The 27,085-nt window shown below is 50.9% G+C and overlaps 3 protein-coding genes across 3 annotated transcripts; 2 read left to right on the top strand and 1 right to left on the bottom strand.

Annotated features, from left to right (window-relative positions):
- The first annotated feature begins 5,012 nt into the window (after positions 1-5,012).
- COCSUDRAFT_53290 (hypothetical protein) lies at positions 5,013-6,003 on the top strand. Its single transcript, XM_005648803.1, has 2 exons — positions 5,013-5,601; positions 5,862-6,003. Exon 1 carries the CDS (start codon positions 5,075-5,077, stop codon positions 5,252-5,254), a length of 180 nt encoding a protein of 59 aa, XP_005648860.1. The 5' UTR covers positions 5,013-5,074; the 3' UTR covers positions 5,255-5,601; positions 5,862-6,003.
- Positions 6,004-11,028: 5,025 nt separating this feature from the next.
- Positions 11,029-12,104, top strand: COCSUDRAFT_14634 (glycoside hydrolase; the record flags this gene model as incomplete). Its single annotated transcript, XM_005648804.1, has 3 exons — positions 11,029-11,143; positions 11,287-11,513; positions 11,874-12,104. 3 exons carry the CDS (start codon positions 11,029-11,031, stop codon positions 12,102-12,104), a joined length of 573 nt encoding a protein of 190 aa, XP_005648861.1.
- A 1,423-nt stretch (positions 12,105-13,527) lies between these two features.
- COCSUDRAFT_47226 (hypothetical protein) lies at positions 13,528-27,006 on the bottom strand. The gene is made up of 25 exons (XM_005648805.1): positions 26,840-27,006; positions 26,655-26,734; positions 26,469-26,513; positions 26,120-26,269; positions 25,677-25,736; positions 25,366-25,476; positions 24,802-25,022; positions 24,495-24,525; positions 23,832-23,995; positions 23,374-23,491; positions 22,655-22,864; positions 22,100-22,241; positions 21,571-21,695; positions 20,827-21,014; positions 20,095-20,221; positions 19,556-19,676; positions 18,843-19,025; positions 18,121-18,204; positions 17,525-17,769; positions 16,869-17,030; positions 16,439-16,586; positions 15,768-15,968; positions 15,220-15,420; positions 14,750-14,910; positions 13,528-14,338 (listed from the first exon to the last, which is right to left on the bottom strand). The coding sequence occupies exons 1-25, from the start codon at positions 26,880-26,882 to the stop codon at positions 14,183-14,185; spliced, it is 3,477 nt and encodes a 1,158-aa protein (XP_005648862.1). The 5' UTR covers positions 26,883-27,006; the 3' UTR covers positions 13,528-14,182.
- Positions 27,007-27,085: the final 79 nt, after the last annotated feature.

Raw genomic sequence — 27,085 nt, forward strand, 5'->3', positions numbered from 1 at the left:
CAGACACATACAATATGTGCTACTTAATCAGGATCTGGTCAGAGGAAGCTTGCATGTGGAGTATATAAGTGCAATTGCACGTAAGAAATGAGCTTGAACGTACCAAAAAGTCCAGCGAATGGTGAAGCTGGCTTTTCTTGTTCTTCAGGTTCGGCCTTTCTTGCACAGATGCGTGTCACTCCCAACCTACATGTTGACCCGATTTGAGGCTTCGAACCGCTACTGAAAATTTGAAAGGAGTACTCTATACGAATAAGTTGCATTTACTTCAAAGACTTTTGTGGCAAAGCATACATCCTATGATGGCCAATCCAATAACCATCGAGATATTGAAAATAACTATCTGCAAAGAATCTACGCACCTTTTCTGCCTGATCGGAGAGGTCAAGACCATTGGGCTTCCCAGCAAGGACTTTCTCGCGCGAACATTGACCCCAGCCAATAAGTACTGGCACTGGACACGGCACTCGAAACTAGAGATGCCGGCCATTGCAGCAAGTCTTGGAGCACGCACAAATTGCTGGCAATGAAAGGACCAAATATCCAAAGTTCCAACAATCAAGTCGTTGAAATTATCGTTCTGCCGGCGTTTCCGGCAAGCACGAGCGCTGCAATTGCGGATAAAGATTGACTTCATCAACTCCATCGACCCCTATCCGGCACATTGACGCCCTTGATCCGCCCTCATGCATGCAAGCAGCTGGGCGGCGCATCGAACTATATCCATTTCGACCGCTGCACTCCAAAGATACTGGATATATGCTGACGCAATTCAGAAAAGTCGATGTGACCTTCGATCTGATGGGTGGTCACATTTGCATGCAGTACTGTATTCTGACTTTGGAACTTCCTTGAAGGCTTAATAGAGATGTGAGATCTGATCTGATTAGAGAAATTTCCAGGGCTCAAACGGCTGGCAATGATTCGTGCCCGGACACGATGGCCAGCACTGGCGTTACACGTTCCATTTGCCACACACCCCGCGTCAAAATGCCAGCTAGCTGCACAATCTCAATTGAAACGATCTGCCCCGCCAAAGGGCTTGCCTGATGCGTGGGCCCACCAGGATGGTGATTTTGGGGTGCTCTTTCCAGGAAGCTGCAAGCAGTTCCTACAGCACTTGCAGAGACAAATCCTCTCCCAATCCTTCACATCCTCCGATGCATGCACTGCTCGACTCGTCACAACATAGTCATGACCGATGGCTCGTGTGTGATAGGACAGTGTCATTTGACGCAGCGCCAGTCCAGCCTCAAAAGCTTTCAGCTGGCCGGTCCCCCCGCCCAGCTGTGAGAAGTTGCTATACTTGATTGTCCAAGACCGCACATGGGTCGCAGATACCTTGGGGTCCTCAAAGCTAACCGACAGCAAGTTCACAACATCCAAGGACACAAGCTGCAGCGTGCAAGGCAACGCTATGCTGAGATTGCCTGCTACCAGATGCAGGCTAACAAGGTGGGCTAGATTCATTTCCGGCAGCGATTGCAGCAGCACGTCATGAAGTACATCACCTTGTCTCCAGTGCAAAGTGAAGGCCTCAAGGTTCCTCCCATACAAAAGCAGATCTTCCCTTACAAACGGCTCAAATTCATCACATGGCGGGATAACGAGGGACAGGTCGCGGATGCTATTCTTTGTCTTACCACACCATCTCTTCAAGTGCCGTCCAAAATTGCGACACCTCAGCCCGTGTACCGCTTCCTCAACACACTGAATGTCCCCCTTTGATTGAGATCCTGCAGCCCTCTGGCATGTTGATGCCATGCGGGGCAAAATTGTCAAATGCGAGAAGCTTCAGAGAAACAGGCACGTGCAGGTATGCCTCCAAAACCCATGGCCTCGTACTGCCCAGCTGCAATGTCTCCAGATGTATCATGTGCTGAAAAGACGGCAAGCCCCAACCGCGGCGTGCCGCGCGCATGAACATGACGAGGTGCTTCAGGTTGTCCATGGTTGGCAATGCAAAGAAGTTGGATGCGTACAGGTACAAGACTGGTAAATGAACAGCAGTTCGAAGGAGCCGCTGTAATTGAGGGCCCATGTTGAACACCCCTTCTTCAGAGCCCCAATGGGCGCCCTGCCAAATCACAGAAAGAGCCGATTGCCCTGTGGCCCAGAGTTCTTGACTAACCTCCACTTGCACGGACTCCTCAGTGCAAGCCTGTCGCTGATGAGGTTCCGATATGCCCCCTACATGGGCCAGATGCGAGTCAATGCTCATGCTCCAATGGACCAGTTTGGCGTCCTGCCAATGTCTGGCCAGCCACAGCAGCATAGACACTGCTTGTGCGCTGCTGCAAGTTCCTAAATGGTTGTGCCTGATCGTGTCCTGTGTCAACCGGCGCAGTGCGGCGCAGGTGCTTGCAGCCCCAGTCCACTCACGGGTTGACATCTTGGAGGAGATGCAATGCCAAAGCTCCTCGGGCAGGTGTGGGCACTGTCGTCTCGGATTAGCCTCAGATGCTCCAGCCTGCACGGGTAAACAAAAGCAGCATTTTCACAGTTGCAACAGATTTAAGCCAGGAACCAGGGGCACAGATGCGCGGGTTTTGGTCACTGCTATAACCTGGGTTGTGTTGTTGCAACCAAGACAAATACGCAAGGGCCCCCCTGGGGATGCATCTGCAGCCGTAGAGTTTCAGCTTGAAGGGTGTTGTGAATGGCAGAATCAAGGACACATGACGCACAGATGAATTCGCCCACGATGTGCTATAAGCAGGGGTTTGGCGTGCCTGTTCAACGTAAAGGTTTGCTCCTGAAATTGCTGGCAACACTGGCTCCATGTGCTGATAGAACAATTCATGTGTGCTGTCCTGTTCCTCGTATAAGTTCCTCTCGTCTGGTAGGTGAAGATCGGCACGGTGAAGTGGAACTGTTTCTGGCTGTTTCCAGAAGCAAAGCCAGGCAACGAAGGATGGCATGGTCAACACAAGCAACGCCAAATGATTCAATCAGGCCTTAACGCGCGATGATAGGGAAGGTCTTAACTTTGAAACCCGCAACTCTAATAAAAAACAAGCAGCTCGGTCAAGTTCAAAGTTAGCTCTTCAAAGTGCCATCGACGAACGAGGCGATAGTTCTCGCAGGCAGACCCTTGCGAGTGATCTTAGTAATCATCCTGACTAATTTATGAACCTTGAAGCATCTGTAGACATCTGTTCAAACGGTTCAATCAGGTTGCCGTTCAGAATTTAGACATTCTGACGGTGGGATGTTTCTTGTCAGAGTACTCTGTTCGCGTTTGGTCTCGGCCTGACGTCAACATTTAGGAGGCCTCCCGGGCAATTTGCATGGAGCTTGTAGATACAGTCTTGAGAGACTCCGATCAGGGGTGCGCTCAGTGGCGTGCGACATATAGACCTAAGTTGCCAGTACCCACCGATGAAGACGAAAGATATCATGTAAGCTCTCTTTACCATTCTGTTATCTTTGTTCAGCTCGGTTTCCCACGTTCGTTGAGGGCCCAGGAGCTCACCGTGTCTATTGCAGGCATACATCGGAGGCCGTAAGCGGCTTTCTGAAACGCAAAGAAAGCCAAGGAGCCTCAAAAGAAATACGGATATAGGTGAGTGCACTTCTTTCTGAGCAACGGTGGATGTAAAAGAGATGTTACAGCTTTGCTGCAGACTTGTCTTCCTATAAACTGATTTTAAACACACTATCTGAAAGTTGGCTGGGGGCATCAGATGTTTCAGCTGGGTCCTTTTGGGGACACGGAAGAGAACGACCTGCCTGGGGACAAAACTCTGATGTTCTGGGGCAAACCACCTCCAAAGAGTCCTGAGGTCGAGCAGCGGCTTAGAGAAGAAAAGATAGGGGTAAGGCCCTGTCCCAGACTGATGATTTGGACATGATGCAAGAATAGAGGTCAAGCAACAAGCTGACTGGATATGCTCCTCCAACATCCCAGGACGGACAGACATTGAAAAGGTAAAAAATCAGCACTTGTCATGCGTACTACAGATGAGCGCACATGCTGAAACTTGAAAGTGAAGAAGCCAGTCAAAAAATTGTGATAGGCAGTAGTTGGCAGCATCGTCAAATGACTACTAGTGTGCTGCTCAGCATGTTGCCAAGAGCACTGTCTAATCGGATGCCTCTTTGCAGGAGGAGCATGTTGTCCCAAGCGCTGCGTACGTGGTAATGTCTGTTCTTCATGCCCACTGCTCTTGCGGTGGTAGAGATGCAGAGCAATATTTATTAGTAGATTTTGAGGTTGCATACCCTCTCTGCTGGCGCCCAATGGCGGCCGGAATAAATACTGATCACCGTGCCCACGGTTGATTGGGTCTTGCTTGGATGTGGCGAGTACAACAAGGGGTAGGATTCTAACAGTAGCTTGTCTGCAGGATGCACCATGCCTTATTTAAGCCCAGAAAGAAGCCTGTTACAAAGGTGTGTTGGGGTACAATTAATTCTACTACTTCTAGTTCAAGTTTCTAGTACAGACCAAGACCCTAAAACACACCCTAAGCTTGCATGTTGACTGCCTCATATCTATCGAGTGCTGCTGTGGTCTGCCACAATGTGCTGGCTCTACTGCTAGCAGCTGCAAGACTTGTCTGCTGTTTGCCAGAGCCTTTTGCATTTGATGGAATGAGTTGGGCATCCTGCGGCTGTGTGGCCTGTCTCGAGAATCTTATGCAACCCATAATCACACAGGCGCCGGGCTAGCCACGCCAGAAAAGCCTCGGCTCTGCCGGGCGTGTCTGTTAGGAACCTACCCTCGGAACCGTGCTTTGTAAGGGCGAACCGGACTTGGGTCGCCAACCAAGTGCCGGGGTGCGCCATTGGTCCTAAACTATGGAGAATAATATACTAAACTGATTGCCAATTGGATTGACCTGCCTTGATTGCCTTGTGCGTGCGCGGCACGACGGATGCTCGCCATCCCGTGACTGCGACACTTCATAACTTGATATCTATTGAGAATCAGCTTGCGGGGATAGGCGCGATCGATTCAGCGCACCCCAAAACCTTTGTATGTGTATGGGCTGCCTTTGACGTTGCCTGTGTATAGTACTTGTACAAGAACATCCTAGGAAAAGGTGTTGGCAGTATTTCAGAACATGAAATGACATCCAGGCCGGCCGCGCGCCTGCGGTGGGGGCCTGCATGCAGGCGCGCCCGCGCCACTAGTGAGGAGGAGTCCTCGGTAAATATACTCAGTCTCAAGCGCGCATGTAATCGGGTTTCTCGGTCTAAGCGGAAGACAGCCTTCTCAAGCGGAAAGCCTAAGCGGCCCCAGCGGTAGAGAAGGACCCAGCGATCGGCTAGCACAGCCACACACTACTCCGCATAGAACTACCTTCACAGAAGGGTCATACCCCATAGGGGACACCCTTCGCCCTTTGAGTCACTGGTACAGGGGGGGACGCGCTATCGCGGTTTTTGTCATAAACGGCTAACCCGGTTGCGCCCCCCCTTAACAGTGTCTAAGTGTTTACTCCTGCTGATTCTGTCAAGCACCAGGTTGCACAGGGGTATGCAGGTGCAGGCCGCCCCGACCCACTCCTCTGAAGGTAGAAGAGAAGCTATGCAGCGCCAGACTTCCACCGGCAGCTCTGGACAGCTCCCTAACTGTGTCTTGAGGGCCTGAGCCTAAGTGACAGAGGACGACTCTCAGCACCTTTCTATGCCAGATAAAGGGGCAAGGGTATAGGGTTTCCCTCATGCCTTGTGATATAATACGCATTTTGGGCGAGCTGGAAATGACTACAGCACCAGAGCAGGTACACAAGAGGCTATGACGTCCTAGGAGTGTGTAGATGCAGTTACTCGTCCACCAGGAAGGCAGCCCTCACGCGTAGAATTAGTGAGTTGGAAAATGTGTTTGAAACTCAACGAAAGACAAGACATGCCTGTGATCTCATAAGCATCGCCACCGCGTTGCTGCAAAGCACTGGCGACTCTTACAGCTTGATCACAACATTCCTTCTACGGTCGTCGTCTTCCTTGATGTTTCCAGATTGATCAGCATCACGCAAGATGGACAAGCAGCAATGAGGATTGTAATGAAGCGTTAGGAGTGAAGTATCTAACAATATGTCATAGCAGACAGAACGTGCAAGCGTGCCACGTGTCGCAAGTAAGCATGCCAAAAAGCCGCCAGGCAATGAAAGAGTTGCTTTCAAGGTTTTGGCGCCCTAAATGACAACTGTGTGCGCCAGAATGTTTCAATACATTGTCACCCTCATGAACTTTATTATATAACGTGAAAGCTGTAATCAAGTTCAGAACGGCTGTGGCTCGCAGAGAATCATGTCAGTGTAATCCTCAAAGCTTTTTCTGATCACATTGGTACAATCAAATGTGGCTTGCGCATACACCCTGCGTCTCTGATATATTATTACAGGTAAAAGTATAAATATAATGTCAATCGTGGACCTCATGCATTAGGTCATTCTCAAGCAACGACTGCAGCACTTGCAGTCACACTTCACCACCCAATTGCTTACGTCCAATGTCGGATGCACTTTTCTCCTCGTCACCAAAACCCCATATGTGTTGTGTTCTTCAAAAAAGGTGAAATCTAGATGGCGCGATGCCACTCCATCCTCGAACACTTGCAAGTGGTTCTCAAAGTGTACAATTTTCCTGGCTGCTATGATGTAAGACTGTACACTTGCTGCAGATGCTACTGGGTCTTGAAAATCAACCACCAGCGACTCATCCGCTTTCAAGTGCACTAGGCGCAGCGAGGCAGGCAATGTAATGGAAATGTCTGCTGCTGCCACATATAGAGCACCAAGTCGATCCCAGTTAAGCTGAGGCAAATTGTCCAGAGCAACAATGTTCCAACCCCAGTCTACATCCAATCTTTCAATGTTTGACCCATAAGCTAGCACAGCATCTTCATCAAATGCCTTATAAACCCCTGAAAACCCTTGCCTGAGCGATAATCTGCTGATCTGATTCCTGGCATGTTCGGACCAGACGAAAGGACCTTCATGTATGGGACCCAGCAAGTAAAGAGAGCCTATGGCAATCCTGCACTGTGCTGACACCAAAATACTTCTTGAAACAATGCCCTCGAGGGATAGATGCTTCAATGAACCGGGCAACACGAGATCGGCAGCACTTGACTTCCTGAAATCGCATCTCAATTCCAGGGTCTCAAGAGATTGCAGTTGCACCAACGATGCCAGGCTCCTTTCGGGTTCATCATTCAAGACCATCATAAGATGCCTCAAATGAACCAGGGGTGGCATTGTCAGGTCCACAGTCAGTACCAAACAGAGAGCATGCACATGTCCGGCATTGGTGAGCAACGCCTCAAATGCAAGACCGAGGTGCCAGTCCTCATTGTGGCAGAGCCACCCAATCGTGACTGCAATTTGGGGGCTTGACATTGCAACAGGTGGTTCCCAGGGTCGCTTTCTGATTGTAAGCTCCAGCAAATCAGCAGATTGGCGTGTATCGCTGCCAGCAAATTCTACTCTTGGACGAGGGCTGACATCAAAGAGTGTATATGCTGACCTAGCATCCCGCCAGCGTTTGGCCAACCACAGCAGAAAAGACCTGACGCCGCTGGGCCCATGCAGAGTGAGCCGTTCATCTGGCAGGGTGATGTCATCGAGCACAAGGCAGCGCAAAGCTGTGCATGTGCTCGCAGCCCGGACCCACTCTTGCAGGGGCAGCAGAAGAGCAATGCGCCGCCAGAGGTCCTCTGGCAGGTGTGGGTAACTCCTGCGCTGGGCTTTACCAGCCCGGGCCTGCAAAAATACGGAACACTACCGTCTCAATCCATGCCAGTGGAAGGGCAAGGTGTTGAGAGGTTTTCACCGTGAGAGCAGTTTTCAGTTGGGTGTCTTAGGCTACACATTGCACAGCAAAAGGGAACTGTGACTTTGCCAAAGCAGTAGGGCAACAGAGGTAAGACGTGCTGGGGGTGAAAAGCGGCTGTCAATCGAGAGAGAGGAAGGCATAACTCAAGCTAGATGCATCTCTTTCAGAATGCCCATCGACCTCATAAATAAACTTGAAGACTCGCCTGGGACCTTGTGAGCATCGATGCCACCAGCATTGTCAACTTTCAAAACGCAATGATATCATCTACTGCCAGAAGATTATAGCGCGGCACAGGTGCTGCTGGCCGGCAGCTAATCACTGGTTGAGAGCAGTGAAGCAATGTGCCACCAGAGCTTCTTTGGCAGATGTGGGTAGGCCCTGGGCTGAGCTCCAGATTTCTGACCAAACACCACAAGGATCTCAGGGACACAGAGGAGAAAGATTCGATCAATCTCTTTGGGCCTGAGAAGAGCTGCAGTTCAGTTGTGTGCGCTGCAGAGTTTCGTTGGCAGCACCCAGCTGTCCAGCTGCTGCACCAAGAACAGCGAGCAAGGTGAACTTCCTGGCAAATCAAACTTTGTACGAAGCTTTGCAAGACAACGCATAATCTGGTCTCTGAGCGAAGAGCTTGCCTGGGTTTCGTTGGTTATCGGTACTTTTGTGAACGTCCACGCTGATAGCAGAGTTGTTTTCGAGTGATCCCCAATTCAATTGCTCTTACAAAACTTTTCCTTCCTTTCATTCACAGTGTGCAAGTTTGTCCTGCGTGCAATAATTCAGATCCCAGGGGAAATGACGTCAAATATCAAGGGGATTGCAGCAACGAACGAGGCGCCCACACAATATTAAAGATCACAGACGGCGTCAGAAGCTTTCTTGACATCTGCGCAAAGCAACTGAATGCCGCCGCGCGGCCTGAACATTTGAGAAGTTCTATCAATATAAATAGCTCCACCGATAGTTGCTGGCGGTAAGACGGTGAGATAGCCGTGCCACTTGTTCTGTGAGAAATCCAGGGTTGAAGGCGGCTGGCTGCCTTTATTGCAAAGCGATGTTTTAAACCTTGATATTGATGAGCAAACCCAACACGCTTTGACAGTATAAAGCCGTCGCAAGTGCACACGTGACAGCCCTTCCACAACCCCGCCTAAGTGATGGCGGCTTGCCTAGATTTCGCCTGGTTACTCGTTCGTGCTTCTGCAGATTGAGATAGCTCACAATATCTGTGTTTGCACAGGTGGCTGGGACAATGCGGACGATCGCACATAACATCGTCCTTCTACTCGGCCTGATCATCTTTGTATCAGGTCAGCAGCGCCTTTCGTCTCTGGTGAGTCAGATCAAAAGAGAGTGCCAGACATCTTCAAAATGTGCAACTGTAGATGGTTGTGGCACAGTGGCAGAAAGAACTCTGTGCTTCCAGTAAGAAGCTGGATCATGCTGACTTTTGACAGCTTGATTCAAAAGTTAACAGTGGAGTCCAGTTGATCAGCCATAACTTTCACTCAATGATATTGTGGTATCATGCAGGACAAAGCACGCTACAAGGAAACCGGGTATCTAGCTTCCTTGACAACAACCTTGCAGCCGGTCTTGTACCCCAAGCTGATGGCGACACCTATGCTCCTGCACCTGCTGCAGGAGTACCCTCAGCTGCCATTGGGGTTGCCCAGGTAAACCATGCACTTATCTCAACACACAGACAGTCTGCATGCAACCGAAGATTGAGCACCCGAAATGCACAGCCAAAAAGTGTCATGTTGTTTTGGCAGTCAATCCCAGGCTATGGCCGAGGGACTTGACTCATTGGCAAAGTTGAGCAAGCCTTGGAGATGAGTTACTGACAGTGTGAATTGTCTCTGCCCAGGCACCGGCAGCAGCTTCTCTCGCTGTAGAGGTTGCCAAGGCAACCCCGCCACCTCCACCCCCTAGGGAGTCTCCATCGCCAACATCTCCTCCAATCCTCCCCAGCCCCCCACCCCCCTACCCACCACCGGCGGCTGCTGCACCAGCACTTCAGCCTCTGCCGAAGCGGCCGCCCTTTGCTCTGGGATTCGCATCAGCAGCTTACCAGGCAAGTTTTTCCTCAAAGGATGTACACTGTCATACTGAACTGCCAGAGCGTTAATCCTTTTGACCTTATAGCGCTGGGATTTTGTGCAAGGATCGGACACTCTAGCTATGTGTCCAGTGATTGTGGGCAGATTACGTTGTGCTGGCGCTAGTCTTGCATTGTTGAGCCTATCTAGGCCGCCTCAGGATTGTAGATTTCTAGGGTGTTTACTTTTTGAAAGATGAAACTTAACACTAGAAAGAACCAATGACGTTAAACGAAGCATGCTGCTATGATGAGAAGGTTGCCTGTTTAGGTTCTGCTCTAGGCAGAGCCTCTGAGCCTCACCTGCCTACCTGTGCTGGACATAGAAGACATCTGGCAACTGGAGCTGAGCATTCCTTGGCAAACTATGTTATATGTCACAGGTGGTTATCTGTGACTGTTTGTGACGTGCATCACCGTGTGCTAGTCGTGGTGCTGGTCTAGGACCTTGCAGCATGTCATATTACATCCATGATCTGTGACATCAAGGATGTTTTCAATGCCTCTTGCTTTTGCAACTCCATCGAGCGCTCTTCGTCAACCTACTTTCAAAACCTCAAATTTTCAGGCTCGGGTGTTGGCAGCCCCTCAGGGGCCCCAAGGGGATTGGCATCTATTCTCAGGGATGAGGGCAGGATTTCAAAAGCTTTGAAAGAACCAGGGAATCTGGCATGTTGGCGTCAGGACTGAACCTGATGCCACTAGACTGTGACTAAGGGGCACCCCAATCTAGTCATTTGAGTACCTAAGTCAGTAATTTTTATGCAGATTCTAGAAGACACCAGTTTACTACCCCGTTGAAATTCGACGCATACCAGGGATGCCCTGCAGTGTTAGCCAATACCACGACAGCCACTGGTTTGCCCCCGCTCACCCTTGCCCTACATAGCGGTTGGCCTGACATTCTATAGGTCCCGTATCGAACCCTGCGCATGCTGTTCTAAAGGCATAGATACAGTGTCAAGACGTGGAATTCTGAAATTATTATTATTGTTCTTACACGCCAACCCAAGCCACAGTTGGCTTAGGTGCGTCGCAGCAGCAATTCTATGACAGCCTTCCAGCACGGCCTATCTTGGCACCTTTTCCACCATGTCAGGGCCAGCCCATTTTCTGAATTCTGAAATGGTGCTTGCAAAATGCAGTTCGAAGGTGCATTCAGAGAGGACGGCAAAGGCGAGAGTATCTGGGATTTTTTCAGCAACAACCCAGGCGCAACCCCTGCCAAGAAATCAGTTCACAAGAACGCGACTGGTAAAGCACAAATGTCATTAATTTGTTTGGACTGCACTTCAATGAACAGAACTCCTGCGTACTTCCCACCATATGACATTACATTTCAGCTGGAATCCATCCAGCTGAGGCAGACCTAACATGCGCTGTGTCCCTGCTTGCAGGCAACATTTCTACTGATTTTTATCACCGGCACAAAGAGGATTTGATCTTGGCTAAGGAGCTTGGGGCTACAGAGATGAGAATGTCAATCTCATGGACGCGCATTTTTGCAAACGGCGATGGTGCCGTCATTCAAGCGGGTCTAAACCACTATATGGAAGTCATTGACTTCTCGCTTGCCATTGGACTTGAGCCGGTCTTGACTTGCTATCACTGGGACCTGCCTCAGGTATTCACTTGGAGAGATGCACATCATACCTCCTTTGTGAAAAACGTGCAATTCGAGTTCAATAAGATCAGAGTGAAGCTGGCACTCTCATGTACAAACTTACACCGAGAGATGGCTTCTACTTGTTGTCCATCCTAGTACTATATATATTTTGTATTTTCTAGGGGTGATTACGTGTCTCACTTAATATGCCATCACCCCTAATGTGTCTCACTTAATATGTCATTACCCCTAATGTGTCTCGCTTAATATGTTATTACCCTTACTGTTGCACGTGCGCAATAATTCTTCCGCGCAATTAGATTAGAGCGTGCGCTGGAGTTGCCTTTTACTTCACGCTCAGAGTATTTGCATGCATAGGCTCTCCAAGATCGCTTTGGCGGATGGATCAGCGAGGCAATTGTGCCCATCTTTGCAAACTATTCGGCAACATTGTTCAAGGCGTTTGGTGACAAAGTCACATACTGGACCACCATCAATGAACCGAAGACTTTCTGCTGGGAGGGGTACGGGACCGGATACCACGCTCCCGGTATCAACGACATGGTAGGTTCATATACATCCCACCTTCATCAAACCCTGGGAGTTTAATGCGAGACAACTTGGCAAGTTATCGTGGAATTTGAGTTATAAGAGCTTATTTTTATGAAATAAAAATGCACCGCAATAAATATTGACGCGGAAAACGAGATTGATCATAGTACTATTTCTTCCGTAGGAACAAACCGCCTTGTGCACCATGAACGTCTTGAAGGCGCATGCGGCGGCGGTGGAAGAGTTCCGCAAGCTAGTTCCCGGTGGCTTGATTGCAATGAATTTGAACGTCGAGACGTCATTGCCCTATGATTCGACGAGCGACTTGGACAAGGTAGTATGATTGCCCATGCTTTTCCACATGAAATCAAAACTTAGAAAAAACATGCAAACCATGAATGTATGGCACGAGTCTGAATTTGCAAATGCGTCAGCAATTGTGTCAGGATCTGGGGGAACAAGAGTAAGGACAGTATAAAACTTTGCATTTCAGATCGGTGCAACAATTGGATGCATGTAGCGGTGGACGAACAATTTCAGATGACAAAGCGTATATTTATATTCTCACTTTAGTTGTTGTTTGCATGCGCAGGCTGCCGCACAAAGAAAGACAGACTTTGAGCTCGGAGTGTTTGCGGACCCAATTTACTTTGGCCAGTTTCCAGACTCCGTAAGGGCACGGCTCCCTTATCTGCCCGCAATCTCCCCGGAGCTGGTATGTTTGTCTAGAATCCGGCACCAAACTTGGCATCTGACAATACCTTTGTCAATGATGTAGATCTAATTGTTTGCCATAGCAAATCATTTATGACATATTTTACACACAGGCCGATGCTTTAAGAGGATCTATGGACTACTTTGCGCTCAACCATTATACGTCATCGTGCGTCCCTTGTTCTTCGCACCGTTCTGAATCTTCAAATTTGCCTTTCACGTCACATATTTGCCATGACTCACGCGTACTTGCGATGTGCAATTTTACGTGCATTGCAGATATGTGCGATTCGCGCCCAACGCCACATGTCCTTTGGGGAAGTGTGATTATGTTGTTCCAGAAGATCACATCAACAAAGAAGGCTTTGTAATCGGCGAGCAAGGCGCCTCAGGTGAATCTCAAATGGGGTGTCAAACCCCAAACCTGCCAATTTGATTTTAAATCTTAGTTCATGCCAGCATGATTGGAGACCCATTTGGTCGCCTAAATTTTGATCTACAGGTTGGCTCTTTTCAGCTCCCTTTGGGTTCCGCATGGTACTGAACTACGTCTACGACCGGTAAGTTTCCCCGCTGATGCCTTCCCTTACAACCTCATGAATAGCACATATTTGCTCACTTTCAACTCCAGTCATGCATGCACGAAATATACATAGTGCATTCGCAGGTACAAACCCGAATTTATCAGCGTCACGGAAAACGGATTCAACGTTAAAGGGGAAGAGACTATGAAAATGGATGACATCCTCAATGACACCAAGCGCGTCGAATATTTCCGCGATTACATCGATCATGCCATTGCTGCAGTTATCTACGACAAGGTGTGTGCCCAATCTCCATGATGAAGCATGCGCTTGACATTTTGACCAGAGCTCATTCTTATGGCTGACGTGAAAAAGGTGGTACATTGGATCACCTTGCATTGATGACAAGGAGCGCTCCGGCCTGAAAATGTAATGCTTCTTATGCTGACAACGCTGTTTCTAACAATCTTTGCATGCCTGTTAGGTACCCATCAGGAGCTATGATGCCTGGGCTCTCACAGATAACTTTGAGTGGCAAGACGGTTACAGCAAGAAGTTTGGTGTGGTGCACGTCGATTTTGAGACGCAGAAGCGCACCAAGAAGGCATCCGCCCGTTTCCTTGCAGACAAATGGAAGAGTGCCAGGGACTACTAGAGCCCTTGCCGTCCAGTGCTACACGATCAGCACAGTTCTCTGGCAAATGACTGGGACCCTGTATAGAGGTTGCATGGAGACTATCAGCCTGCTGCCCTGCTCTTGTCCATCCAAACAGCACTTGGCTGCTGCCATGTCAATGCAAGGCAACATTCCATTGCTTTTGCACCCCGTGCTTTGGGTTATTAAATTTGGATGTAAAATTTCTCACGTGCAGTGAAGCTGCATTTGCAAGTTCACTCCTAAGGCTGGGGTCGAGTCTGCACAATATAGACCTCGGTGCCAATCAGAGCCCCCTCCACATCCTGTGGTCCCCCAAAAGCCTCCTCCAGCGCCTTGCCCACCTTTGCCAGCTGCTCCCCAACCTCGGCCCTCTTCTCCTCGCTGGTGGAGAGCGCCTGCACCAGTAAAAGCGATAATGAGCTGGCAATACACACAATCTGAGCTCTGTATCAGCCCAGTGGGTGCTTCTATCAGGCCACATTCCTCATATCAGGCTGAACAAGCCCTTGTAAGGCTGATAATCACACAGGCTCATAGGCACAATCCCATGGGCCAGAGAAACCGAGTCTTTCACAGCAAACACCAAGCATTCCCTGCGGCAAACAGGAGAGCTGCAAGTCTCTGCATTGCGCAGAGATGCCTTCCCACAGTGCACATAAAATAAGCACGCATCAGGCAGCATGCACGGGCCATCTGCTGTAGGTTGTGCTCTTTCTGCGTGCGATAAATCCAGAATAGTCCACCAAAATGCTCCAGCCAACCTCTTCAAGAAGAGAGATGGCGAAGCAATGAGATGATCAGCGCACCTGTTTGCCGTAGTCGAGGATGACTGGCTTGTAGCCTGATGCGCTGGCAGAGTGGCTCGTCTGCGATGGCGAACCTCCTCCGGCCGCCACCAGCACCTTTTTAGGCGCGCCTGCTGTCAGCGCTGAGCTGAAGTTTGCAAAGGCCAGCGTCTTCACCTCCCCTGTGCAGCATTCTGAAGTGTCAAGTACTGCATACATTTTATTTCCTACTGTATTTGCAACGCACATGACAAGGTGTCTCAAATTGACTGTTGCGCATCTGCATCGCAAAATACCATCACTTGCACTCATTGTAATTCCCTGGGTAAATCTTGCCAGCTTTGCTGTCTTAAAGGAGTCCTAGAAACTAAGCAGCCCGAAGCAGTCAGAAGGCTCTGCTATCATACATGTCTTGACCATGACTCTTTGGAAAACAACACTTGATCTTGTAGATCATGATGTCTATGAAGCTGCACACACAAGGAGCGCACCAGTCTGCTTGTTCACAGCCAGGCGCCAGGGAGAGCCGCGAGTGCCGGAGGCCAGAGTCTCCCCCAAGCCCGCGGCCAGCTCAGCGTACAGCAGGTTGGGATCCTGCTCGACTGGGCTGCGCGTGTGCAGCACGAAGCTGTACTCGCTCGCCAGCTGCTCCTGGATCAGGATCGCCATCGCTGCGTCCGCCTGCGCCACACCTGCGCGCACACAAATGCAGCATGCAACCCTCAGCAACTCTTTTATGCATTTAACATTGGCAAATAAGTCTAGGTACTTCGGCTGGAGGCTACTCAACAGCTTTTCTGCAATCGTGGCAGCAAAACTCCCCAGACGCAGCATATGCAAGTTTAAAGTGTGTCCACACTTCCCAAAACCTACACCCAGAGACCAAGAAACTGCCAAGGTACGAAAAGATAGAGAAGCATGCCGCACTGCCGGAATTTGTCATCACCGGCTCATGTCCCACTAAGAACCTATTTTCCACCTCTAATACCAATGCAACCCCCTTAAGTTACAATCAAAAAGAACCATTCACATCGCCCACCTGCGGCGCGGCGGCTGAGCACGGCGCGGCGCGCATACAGAGACGCCCAGACGCCCTTCACCGCCGTTCCGAGCGCTTCAGGGTCGGCCGCGGGGATGCCTGCGAGTGACTCGTAGAGCCCTGCGCCTGACATGCCGGCCAGATCCTCCACGTTGGCGGTCGAACGCGCGATCAGCGTTGCGCCGTCAGAAAATGCGCCGCCTGCAGTGCAGCAATACGGAATCTCAAGCAGTGACTCATTACTAATGACTACTTTCAGCGCGGTCCTACCTTCATAAAACCTTGGAAGGAATTTGATTGATGTAAGATTCCTGCTTTGCTCTACCTGACCTTCACAGACACTCCAAAAGGCTGGAAAATATATTGGTGCGACCCAAATTACACATGTTTCCAAAGTAGACACACTGCCAACTCAGGCACAAGCGCCACCAAGGCTCAGGGCCACTAAGGCCCAGTGGCAGGTCCTTTTGCTACTGACAAACAGGAGTTCGCATATATTTCAGTGTGGATGGAAGGCATATTTGCAGGGAGGCTCTGTCAAAAGCCGCCTTGTGCTAATGTCCCCGCTTTAAAAGCTTGGGACGCCAAGCTGAACAACCCAATGCTGACCTTTCGCTGATTCTGTTCTATTGTTTTGAAGTGTTTGGCAGAGAGAGGCAAGAGCGGCGCACATGCTTCCTTGAGGACGGCTGCAGGAACCTCAAGGCCCTCCACCAGCGCCTGCAGCTTGGAGCAGACTGTGTCCAGCGCCCCGCCATCCAGCTTGGCAGTCTCCGCCTCCTTCAGCAAGGCTTGAAAGTCCGCCGACTTGCCCGCCTCCTGTGAGACCAGCAGAAATGCAACATGATTGAAAAGCCATCTCATCCGCAAATACATAACTCACTTGTACACATCTGCTCTAACATCAGGCAGGTTCAAAACTTCTTTGACGCAGGCTACGTTTCAGCCCTTGATGTCATGACAAATGATTGTCCGATTCATGTGAGATACACAGCTTGCTTTTAGCTGTCGTTCTTGCCTGAATGAGCGACTCTGTATGGTTCATTGCTCAGTAGCAATGCACAGACTCCTCATGCATTCAGAACTGACAAAGCTGCACACCTTGATGGCGGCCTCCATGCTGCCGAAGGGGAGGCAGACTCCAGCGGGTGTGCTGAAGCCGGCCTTGGAGGCTGCGAGTGCCAGCTGTGCGCATGCCGACGCCTTTGCACCGCAGCTGGCAGCCGTCGCCTTTTCCAAGGGCACCACCGTGGCCTTGCTCACCTGGTGCATTGATTAAGAACAGAGTAAATACCCAGGAATTTAGAAGCGCGTAGCATGTGCACTTCTGGTCAGAACAGATTCTTGCAAATTTTCTGCATGCTTTATACAGGGGACAGTGCACCTTCTGTGAGAATGCCACGTATCAGGCAAAGAAAATCACCACAACTATTCCCCAAAAATGATTGACATGCCTTTAATGGAGAAAATGCCAAGACACAGAAGGCTGGACGGGAGGTTTTTGAGAGGTTGCTGCAACGCACCTAGCTCGAGGGCTGGAATAAGCGTGTAAAAACAAAAAATATTATAGTAATAGTTATAATTCCCCAGAAAGGGTCCCAGAAAGAAACCCAGACAAGGCATGCAGGCCTTGCACGCAAGTACACTCCGGTTCAGATGCATGGGATCATTCAGACATGCAGCCGTACGCTATATGTGCATGGTCACTCTTGAACTCATCGCGAGGCAAACAAACGTCTGCAACAATAAGCTATCACCTTTTCGATGGCGGCCGGCGCAGTCTTGGCAGCGCCGTTGCTGGCGTCCCCTCCCGCCAGCTTCCCGGACAGCGACTTTATCGAATTTCGAATGCCGCCCTCCTCTTCGGGACCTGCGCCGTTTGTGGACGCCGTCGTCGGCGGCTGTCCGGAAGCTTCCGCGGCAGCTTCCGGGGCGGCTGCTCCGGCTTCCTCGGCCTTTATTGTGACGCCCTCCGTGCTGACAGAGAGCCGCACCGTCGAGCCTGCAGCATGCGCAGACGCCTAATCAGTGCGCCGCTTCCTGCATGGGTCGTCATCAAGGATAACAAGAAGTGGGGCTTCACAGGCTTGCCGGTCAGCGAAATGGCACCTTCCTCAAAACATTACTAGATGCGAACTGGAGTTGGTTTGCGAACGGCCCCATTGAAGGGACCCCATTAGCCGGGATTTCAAACCTGTTCGCCGGACACTGCAACGGAAAACGATTCAACATTTCTAGACTTTGACGACGACAGCAACCTTTACTAAATAGAGATGCATATAAAATGCACAGCAAGCGGCGCTTGATGGTGCTGGACCATCTTGGGAAGTCCTACAACGATGCAGGGACTCACCCAGCAGAGGCTTGACCTCAGCATCCACGGTTCCCTCATCCTCGCACGTGGCAAAGGGCACCTTCTCCTGCCTCGCCCTTACACCTGTATGCAGCATACCCTTATTATTTGAACTGCTTTAGCTGACTTGGCTGGCAAGGGTCAGAAATTGTCACAGTTTGTGATCATAATACTGAAGCATGCTCCTCCCTGGAGTAGTCCCCTAAGCACGGTCTATTTCCACCGAATGATAAATCACGTCCCTAGCACATGAAATTGTGCTTCTGCAGCTCTGAGTAAACCAGGGACCGGGCAAGTTTGGTGTGACAACATGGAGATCTGACAGCACAGCCGACCCAATTCGCATATGACCCTGACTTTGAACCTGAAACAAGGGTTGCACTGCAGGTAGCCGCAGTGGCATTTCACTCATCCTTGTCCCTCAGTGTATGAGAACGCTTGTGACTACAGAAGCGCGTCGTATATAGAGATAAACCCTAAACCCTAAATTTAAACCCTAAAACCCTAAATATATACAACACAAGCGCGGCGCACCGAGGTGCGATAGGTGTGCCAGAGACTGGCGTAGAATGACGCCCCGTGAAATTTGCGCGTCGGCATGCAACAAGCACGTCTTCCTTTTGAGGCCCTCCTCAGAAGGACTGAGACTGCCTAAATCATGCCTGGGATTAAGAATTGACTCTGGCAGGATGGCACTGCGGAGTCACAATAAAAAGGCGCACCGAGATGGGAGAGGTGCGGCAGCGACTGGCGTAGGATGACGCCCTTGAGATTCGCGCCTGCCGCGCCGACTTCCTCATCGCCGCTGGCCGAGCGCACCAGCAGCACTACAGGGTCATCGGTTCCCTCGGGAATCGCGCCGGGCTCCAGCCTCTCCACCTCCAACAGCCGACCCACCACCTCACCTGCACGGCAGAAAAGGCGTCATTCAATTCTTGATATAAGGTGCTTTTGCCGGGAGAATATCTGTTGTTTCGCTTAAAACCCCTCAACCCTGAAGCCTCAACAGTGAGCCCATGTGCAGCGTCAAGTCATTGACACAGCATGCCTGAAGCCTGAAGAGAAATCGGCGTGTGAAAGTCAACGAGAACACACTTGGCCTAGAAGCCTGGCAATCACCCTGCGCTGTACCTTTCCAGAAGACTTGCAGATTCAGTATTTTGCCGCCACGAAGTGATGCAAATTCCAGAATATCACATGCCAATACCATAACAGCCCCGACTGGCGGGTAGCGATATAAATACTGACCACAGTGCCCAAATTTGATTGGGTCTTGCTTGGATCTGGCGAGTGTATCAAGGGGTAGGATTTTGGCAGCCTTTACTGCAGCTTGTCTGCAGACGCACCTTGCTTTTGGCAGGAGAAGCGTGTAATAATAATAATAATAATACCATAACAGCAACCTACAATGCAGTTGCAATCAGGCAGGTCAGACCTGCGACGAGGGCGTCCCATGCACCGGCGCCGGTGTTGATGCGGGCGGCCTTCAGCAGCAGCGTCACCAGCTTGCTCAGCTGGAACACCACACTCGCGCGGATCTCAGCCTCCGTAAACACCTGCACGCCCCAATCCCACGCCCCAGTTCAAATTTGAATTTTATGGTTTTGCAATTTTTTAGGGTACGTGAAAGCAAACCCTCAACCCTCATTCTGAAACCCTTTAAAAAAAAACCAGAGGATTTCTGTTGCAACTACATCAAAACCCAGATTTCAAGATAGCCGAAGCCAGCGTTACTGCCTGCATTGCTGCACCGGCTTGCATGTGTACAACACTCTCCTACGGACGGGGCAGGTGATTTATAGTGATCCATGGTGGAAATGAATCAAAGTGATCCACGGCTTGCATCTGGCGAGTCCATCAAGGGGTAGGATTTTGACAGCCTTTACTGCATTTTGACTGCACACACACCCTTGCTTCTGGCAGGAAAAGGGTGTAATAATAATAATAATAATGGTGGAAAGAATGGAGACGCACGGTGACGCGCTCCGGTTCTAGGCCAAGGCCGCTGCCTAGTTTGGAGGCACGGTCGGGAAAGATGGCCAGCATGGCATCGGCATAGCCCTGCGTCAGCCGCTGCAGCCGTTCCAGGCTCGCCTTCAGCCTGCACCAGAGGGGAAAAAGTTCATTGGTGCCCGCCACAATACGGTATTCCTTTTCCGTGCATGACTAGCAGGTTTGCGAGAGGTTGACATTTGCCTCTCACTTGAGACGTATAAGCAGGCCAAGAATCGTGGCCGTTGAAGCCACCAGGCCTATCTGCGAGGACTCATGATCTGCTGCAATGACGTCATAGCAAGTGCGCACTCAGAGCAACCGCCCCAGCGAGCTGCAATTTTCCTCCAATCTACGCCATTGCCTTTTTGGCAAATTAGGAAATCCTGGTGCAGAATTCTGCCTGAGTCAATTGAATACTTGGCAGTTTTGAATGTGCGGAAGAAGTTTACGGTACATTCAATGCCATGCAGAAGCTACGAGACGCCAGATTTCCATACGCACACCATTCACTACTCACATGAACAGTACCTGGCACCCAGCGCGCTAAAGGGCCCGGCCAAGCCTGCTGTCGTGCAGATTTCTCTATGACAAGCACCTTTTTCAGGGTTGCCCTAAACCCTAAACATAACCCTAAACGCTAAACCCTACACCCTAAATATAGATGCTTGAATGCTACATCAGCAAGTGCACTTCAGAAGTCGAACCACTCACCTGAGCGCGTTGACGGGCTCAGCCAGCTTGCCGGCCTGCTGCCAGGCGCCGAGCTCGTTCTCGAGCGCAAAGCATTCTGCATGCTCCCATCCGCTGAGTCCCAGCTGGCGCACTGCTAACACTGCGGCGCCCAGCGGCAGCGACCACGCCTTGTCAGCAGATGACTCACTCAGGCCCTCCGCGCCGCCCTGCGAGAGACTGCATCCTTGGGGCACCATCCATTGATGCATGGTGTTTGGAGTTGCACGGTAGCATGCAGTGTATAACTTAGCGTCACCGCTAACCCTGTACACGTAGCGTATCATGACCAAAAATGATTTAGATTGCAATGCGAACGAGCAGCTGTCAAGCCCTGCCATTTAGGCTCAATTAATCATGCAAAGTCTTCCGCCAACCATATGCTAATGCAGTGGAGAACAAATGAACGGCGATAGTCTGATGCCTTGGCTGCGTGGACTGCCTCCAGCCAGGTGTTGAGCCTTGACCATCCCAGCTGCCTCAACATGGTCATTTATGACAATTTGCATTGCGACTGAAACCACATGCCAATGCAGTTGCCACAGAGCGACCATGCCCAGGCAGCCGGCACAGGCAAGTCTGGAGGTCAAGCAGTGACAGCTCGAAGAGATCTTTTGCACCCCTTCCCAGATGCCGATGCAGCTGCCACCAGTGACAACACAGGGGCAGCAGATGGAGATCAGAACCTCCCAGGAGACAGTGACTAAGGTGACTAAAGTGACATACCCGGGCATCGAGGTGGTTGAGGAAGCGGGAGAGGAGCACGAATGCGTAGTCCTCGCAGCGGATCTCCGCCAGGCGCCACCGCTGCCGCATCGCCAGCGAGTCATCCGAAGCATCGTTGCGCGGGCCTGCAGCAGGAGCACATTTCTTCTTTCAAACAATTGACCCATAAGAAATGGTGGACTTTATAGTACACTCTTCCCTAGAGGGTATACATGCTCGCTCTTATAGTCCCTACAGTGCTCCCACTGCAAAAAGGGACCCCGACTTTGCTGTGGAAAAACCTCTTGCAAGTGAGGTCATCCTGAAGCTCGCACATGTGCATGCATACATCAGGCAAGCAAGGCACTGATTCCGTTCCTTTGCCTGCGGAGAGTGACCCTTTCACGCGCACCAGCTAATTTTCCTCCTAGTCCGCCAAGCTTAATCAGAGGTTACTCTCAAAAATCACAGGTTCTGCTTCCAAGAACACCCTTCCACACGCTGACAAGGAGCTGATGGTCAAACAGCGAGAGTACGGGCCGCGGCGCACCGCTCTGCAGGCCGGAGATGAGCAGCGCGCGGACCGAGGTGAGCGCGTGCAGCGCATCAATCGTCTGGTTCTCCTGATCCTCTGCATTTGCACTTGCGCCCGCGTCCACCTTCCCCTTGGCTTCCAAGAACCTGTCAAGCACCTGGCTAGAACAGGCATCTGTCTCAGTTGCGCCAGAACAGGCAACTACATGGTCCGTGCCAAAATAGGCAGGTTTTTCTGGACGCCAAGAAGAAGAGGCTGTCCAGTTGTCTCAAAACAGTTCATTTCAGTATGCCAACAAGTCACTGCTCTTCGGCCACCTTTGAGTATTGCATCAGTTGCCCTCCAGGACTCCCAGATACTGTAGCTCAGTTTAGTAGATACTGCGTTGAGCTCTCCACGTGTGCTTTAAACAATGGCCACCTCCTTGTATTTTCCCTTGAACAGCAGCTCTCACCGCCTTGCAACCACCACCTCAAGGATGCAGGGCAGCTGACCTCGGCCTGCCTACCCAGTCCTGGCTGTCACCAATGCCTGCCTGCACAACTCAGTAGACATGGGGAAATGTCCCACCTGGTTCCCCGAGTCATCCATGGACGGCCGCAGCGCGTTCAGCAGATCCCCGAGCGAGCCGGCGTTAAAGAAGTCGCGCAGCTCCCCGGTGAACACCCGAAACTCATTCACAAAATCCCCCGAGTACCCGGCGTCCGGCGCGGAAATGCGCGCCAGCATTTCTTCGGTTGCCACCAGATCCTCCGGGCCGGCGTTACGGTGCAGCTTGTTCTGCATGAGGAAGAACAGACAGGAGTCATGATTCCTGGGTCTTTCTCTCTGGGTTTTGAGTTTAGGGTTTTGAAACCCCTGGAAATATCCCTGCAACCCTGAAAATTCTCCGGGTAACCTTTTTTTTGCTCATGAAAGGCTGGCACGTGGTGGCGCCTGGGCTCTAACAGGCAGGGCCGCACAATGTTAAGACAGGGCAGCGCAGTGTGAGCCCTTCAAACCATAGGATGCACTGCCAGCAGGCTTTCCAGAAAACCAATGCGTCTCTTGTGTGTTACCCCACAGAACTGACAGCATGGCCGATATTATATATGCACCCTGGCGGTCATCCTTTTAGCATGGCAATATGGCAAGCCCCTGCTGGTTTGCACGCCTGCTGCCAGCAGGCTAGAGCGCTCGCTTGGAAAATAATCCGACAGGAAACAGGGCAGGTCCTTCAGATATTGAGTTCTGTTGAAGCTGGACGATACCTAGGAAAATGGCGGCAACCAGGCAGGGGATAAACCCACCTGGATGGTGTGCTTGATCTCCTGCTTGAGGTCGTGGGGGATATCGTTGCGGTGGGCAATGTCACGAATGCGAGTCAGCGGCGTGCTGGCTGTGAACTCTGCGTTGAACGAGGGCAGCCTGCAATCACACAATACATCGTGCACTGCCTGCCATCACAGACTGCCGGTCACATGAACCCCACCTCTTCAAAAGGAGGCAGCTGACATTAGGAGCTAGATAAATTCCCCCCCATATGTTTTCCGGTGGTGATTGGACTGCGTCTGCCCAAGTTTGCGCAAGTTTGGTCACACTCAGGGCACCATGCACCAGTCTACCATCTTCTGGCCTACGGATCAACCTCCATCACCAAAAAAAATGGACTAGCTCATATGCAGCAGCGTCTCTGTTGGTCCCTGCAGCATGTGATTGTGTCGGTAAACCAAACATCCTACTTTTGGTGCAAACGGTGGCAGCGCACTTGGTGTGGGTTTTGCGCGCGAGCAGCTTGGGCTCGCGGGCAGAGGAGGGATCGGCGAGCAGCCGCTCCAGAGCGCGGAAGATGTCTCGTGCCAGCTCAGCGTGCTTGTTGGGGCGGTAGTGGCCGCCGCCCTCCACGCACTCGATCGCCCCCGTCGAAATGAACTGCGCGCAGTGTATTCATCAAAATGTCTAAACCCTAAATATGTTAACCCTACATATAAGTCAGACGACGAGAGTTGATATGAACTGCGGTCGCAGCGGGGAAACAGTGAAGACTGACTCCGTACACGCATGATATCAGCGGAGGGGTATTCAGAACAGCACGCAATTTCACACTTACGGTCCCCTGCGCTGCCGATTAGATTATTTCCACCCTCAGGGAAGCATGGTGTGCATGACATAACAACAGGAAAGGGTCCTGCCAAAATGGCATCAAGAATTTGCAGGCAAAAAGCTGCAGAGACAGGACACCCCTTGGGGACTTTTGGTGCCAGTGCATTACTCACCAATTTCTGTCACATATGTTCTTTTGATTGTGATTCAGGGATTGTGACATGAGTTAGGCATGCCGCATGTGCTAGGAGCTTGCCTGCAGGTAGATGAAGGCGTTGGCCAGCTCATCGAGACCAGGGCGCTGTGAGGGCGCCTCATCTATGAGCACGCTCTTGGCCACTTGCATCTTCTGCAGCCAGCTGCACACACTCCACACATTCATCAGGACCAGTCCAAGCAGTAAGAAGATCCTGCACCTGGGCTCTAAGAGCAAAAGCTGGCCTGCTAGCTTGCTTGCTGTGTCCTCCCACCGCACTTTCCACCTTGATAGTAATATGCTTGCCTAGCTGTGTCCAGCTACCAAGTAATGAGTCCTTAGATATGCTCGAGTGCCTAATTCCTGCCAGTCTGTTAAAAAGTGCACCTTCTCACAGCAAAGCGCAAAACACAACAAGGATCATGTATAGACCACGTACCTGCCAGACTTTTCGTCGCCTGCCACAATGGACAGCGCAGCGCCTTCGAGCCCCTCCCTGTTCCAAACCCCTGACCGATCCCCGCCGTGCTCGTTGGAGCGCATGAAGCGCGTGCTCTTCCCCTGCCACCGCTGATGTGGCAGCCTGTCGTCGCCCGGGCTGGCGCCGTTGCCAGGCGTTCCCTCTGGAGGGCTGCTCTGCTCGGGCTCCTGAGCTGGTGCCTGCTACAAAGGAGGAATTTTAGTCATTGGCAGAGTAACTGATTGTGTAATTGTTTTGCCTGTTTTGCAGCACTGGTGTCTGATGGTCACTTGAGAAACACCTGACTTGCTGCTATCTCGGTAGAAAATTTGTAAAAGGATTGCACAAGGGTTCAAATACTGCGCAGCCACTGGTGCATGCCTCCCAGGAATAATTGCCGAAGGTTGGTGACACAGCACTGATCTCAAGAGTAGGTATGGATACTGGACGGCCTGACCGTGCCGAGCCCAATGCAAAGAGGAAGTTGGCCAACTCTTGTTGGGATAGAAAGGAAGGTTAGATAAAGTATGTTCAGAGACTCACCGGGCTGTCGGCACGGCTCTCTGGCGGTGACGCGCCATTCGCGTGAGCATCCACATGCAGCGAGCCCTCATTGCCCCACTCGAAGCCCACCTTCACCTCCCCTCCCTCCACCTGGACACCACACCAAGCGCTCATGAGGTAATCTTGCTTCTACAGTGCCCTAAATTTTGTGAGCAACCATCTGTACTGTGCATTTAACGGAGAGGACAAACGTTGACAAAGACGGTGACCAACACCAGGTAATGCAGTGAGAATTAATGTCGGATGTGTGCACTTTGGTGACAGAAGTGTTGCGCAGATTCTGAGCAGACCTGGAAGTTTCTGTTGCCGCCGCCCTCCCACTCCATTTGCCCATTACCCACCTTCACACACTGCACACCCACAGCACAAATGCATCATCGTGGATTTCCATTGAATGGCTGACTAGGATCCAGAATGTAGCAATGCTGCCAAAAGTAGGTCTGGGACCTCTCTACTCTGGGGGCACTTATTTGTATTGTTCCGGTGGCCATCAGCTGTGCTGTGCCACACATCACTCCAATGGTCACATTTCTCGGATCATATTTTGCCATCGATTGGGTCTTGTTCAGGTCTGGCGAGTCCGACAAGGGGTAGGATTGTGGCAGCCTTCAACTGCAGCAGGACATACCCTGCCTTTTGGCAGGAAAAGCATGTAATTTTGTCAATGATACTAACATTCCTACCATCCACATGGTGTATAGATCCTTAGCTGTTCCTCAGAAGCTGGACACACCTTGAATTCCAGGCTGCTGCCTGCTGGCACACTGACATCCACGCTCCACACATCCCCATCCGACCACTCCATGGTCGGGGCTGCATCGACATCCCAGTCGCCTAGGCTAGGATGCCCTCCCACGATTTTGTGCACCTCTCCAAATGCCACCTGGAAGACAACGATCAGCGGATGTTTACTGGCATTGCAATGTGCACTGTCTCACTGTGGATAATCCATCCCAGTGTGGGAGTGTCACTTATAACGGGCGATTGCACACTGTCAATAATACAGCGTGTAATTCCCAGGGGGTTTATTAAAATTTAAAGGATATCGCAGTGCATGATGGTAGGGAGGATGGGCCACTTGCCCCTCTCTTAGTTGTGAAGCGAACAGCTGCATCGCTCGCCACGCACTGCACGAGCATCAACATGTAAACTTAGAAACAGTATGAATACCTAATGTCTATCGTTGGAGCATTCGTGGACAACCAGCATAGACTTTGCCCCCAACTGATGGTTATTCCATAAGTCGATGGGGGCCCAGATCTGCACACCTGCAAACGTGACCGCCTAGTAGTCGTGACATAGCTGCCACGAACAGCAAACTTTGAGTCTATCCCGCGCCTGTGAAGGCCTGCTCAGTATCGAAGCAAACAGTGAAGCCTGTTAGAGATACACAGTAATGTGAAAACGAGACATCCACGGACCACTACAAGGCTATGAATCTACCAATACTTACCTCTAGAGGTTCGTAGATTTATTGCATTGCAGTTGGTCTGCATCGTAAGGGTGAGAGCCGGTTGTTGAGTCTCCTTGACTATCGAAGATATGCAATTGGCATCCAGTCGTGAAGGTGCTCACTGTCAGGCTTGGAAGAGATAAGAATTTGTTAAGAGCACAAATTTCAATGATATTTGCAGTTACAATTACAATATGGCGCACAAAGAGCAGGCGCTGTAGGCGCGCCCTGTCGAGAAGCAGCAAG

This window comes from Coccomyxa subellipsoidea (assembly GCF_000258705.1).
Source record: "Coccomyxa subellipsoidea C-169, whole genome shotgun sequence".
Classification (NCBI taxonomy): domain Eukaryota; kingdom Viridiplantae; phylum Chlorophyta; class Trebouxiophyceae; family Coccomyxaceae; genus Coccomyxa; species Coccomyxa subellipsoidea.

Bases quoted from the DNA above. Each gene is read 5' to 3' on its own strand.
- COCSUDRAFT_47226 (XM_005648805.1), bottom strand. From the start codon at position 26,882: ATGCAGACCAACTGCAATGCAATAAATCTACGAACCTCTAGAG. The intron at 25,023-25,365 runs GTGAGTCTCTGA...CCTTTGTAGCAG, and splicing joins AGAGCCGTGCCGACAGCCCG to GCACCAGCTCAGGAGCCCGA. The intron at 14,911-15,219 runs GTGCGCTCCTTG...AATGCTGCACAG, and splicing joins GGCTGTGAACAAGCAGACTG to GGGAGGTGAAGACGCTGGCC.
- COCSUDRAFT_53290 (XM_005648803.1), top strand. From the start codon at position 5,075: ATGACATCCAGGCCGGCCGCGCGCCTGCGGTGGGGGCCTGCATGCAGG.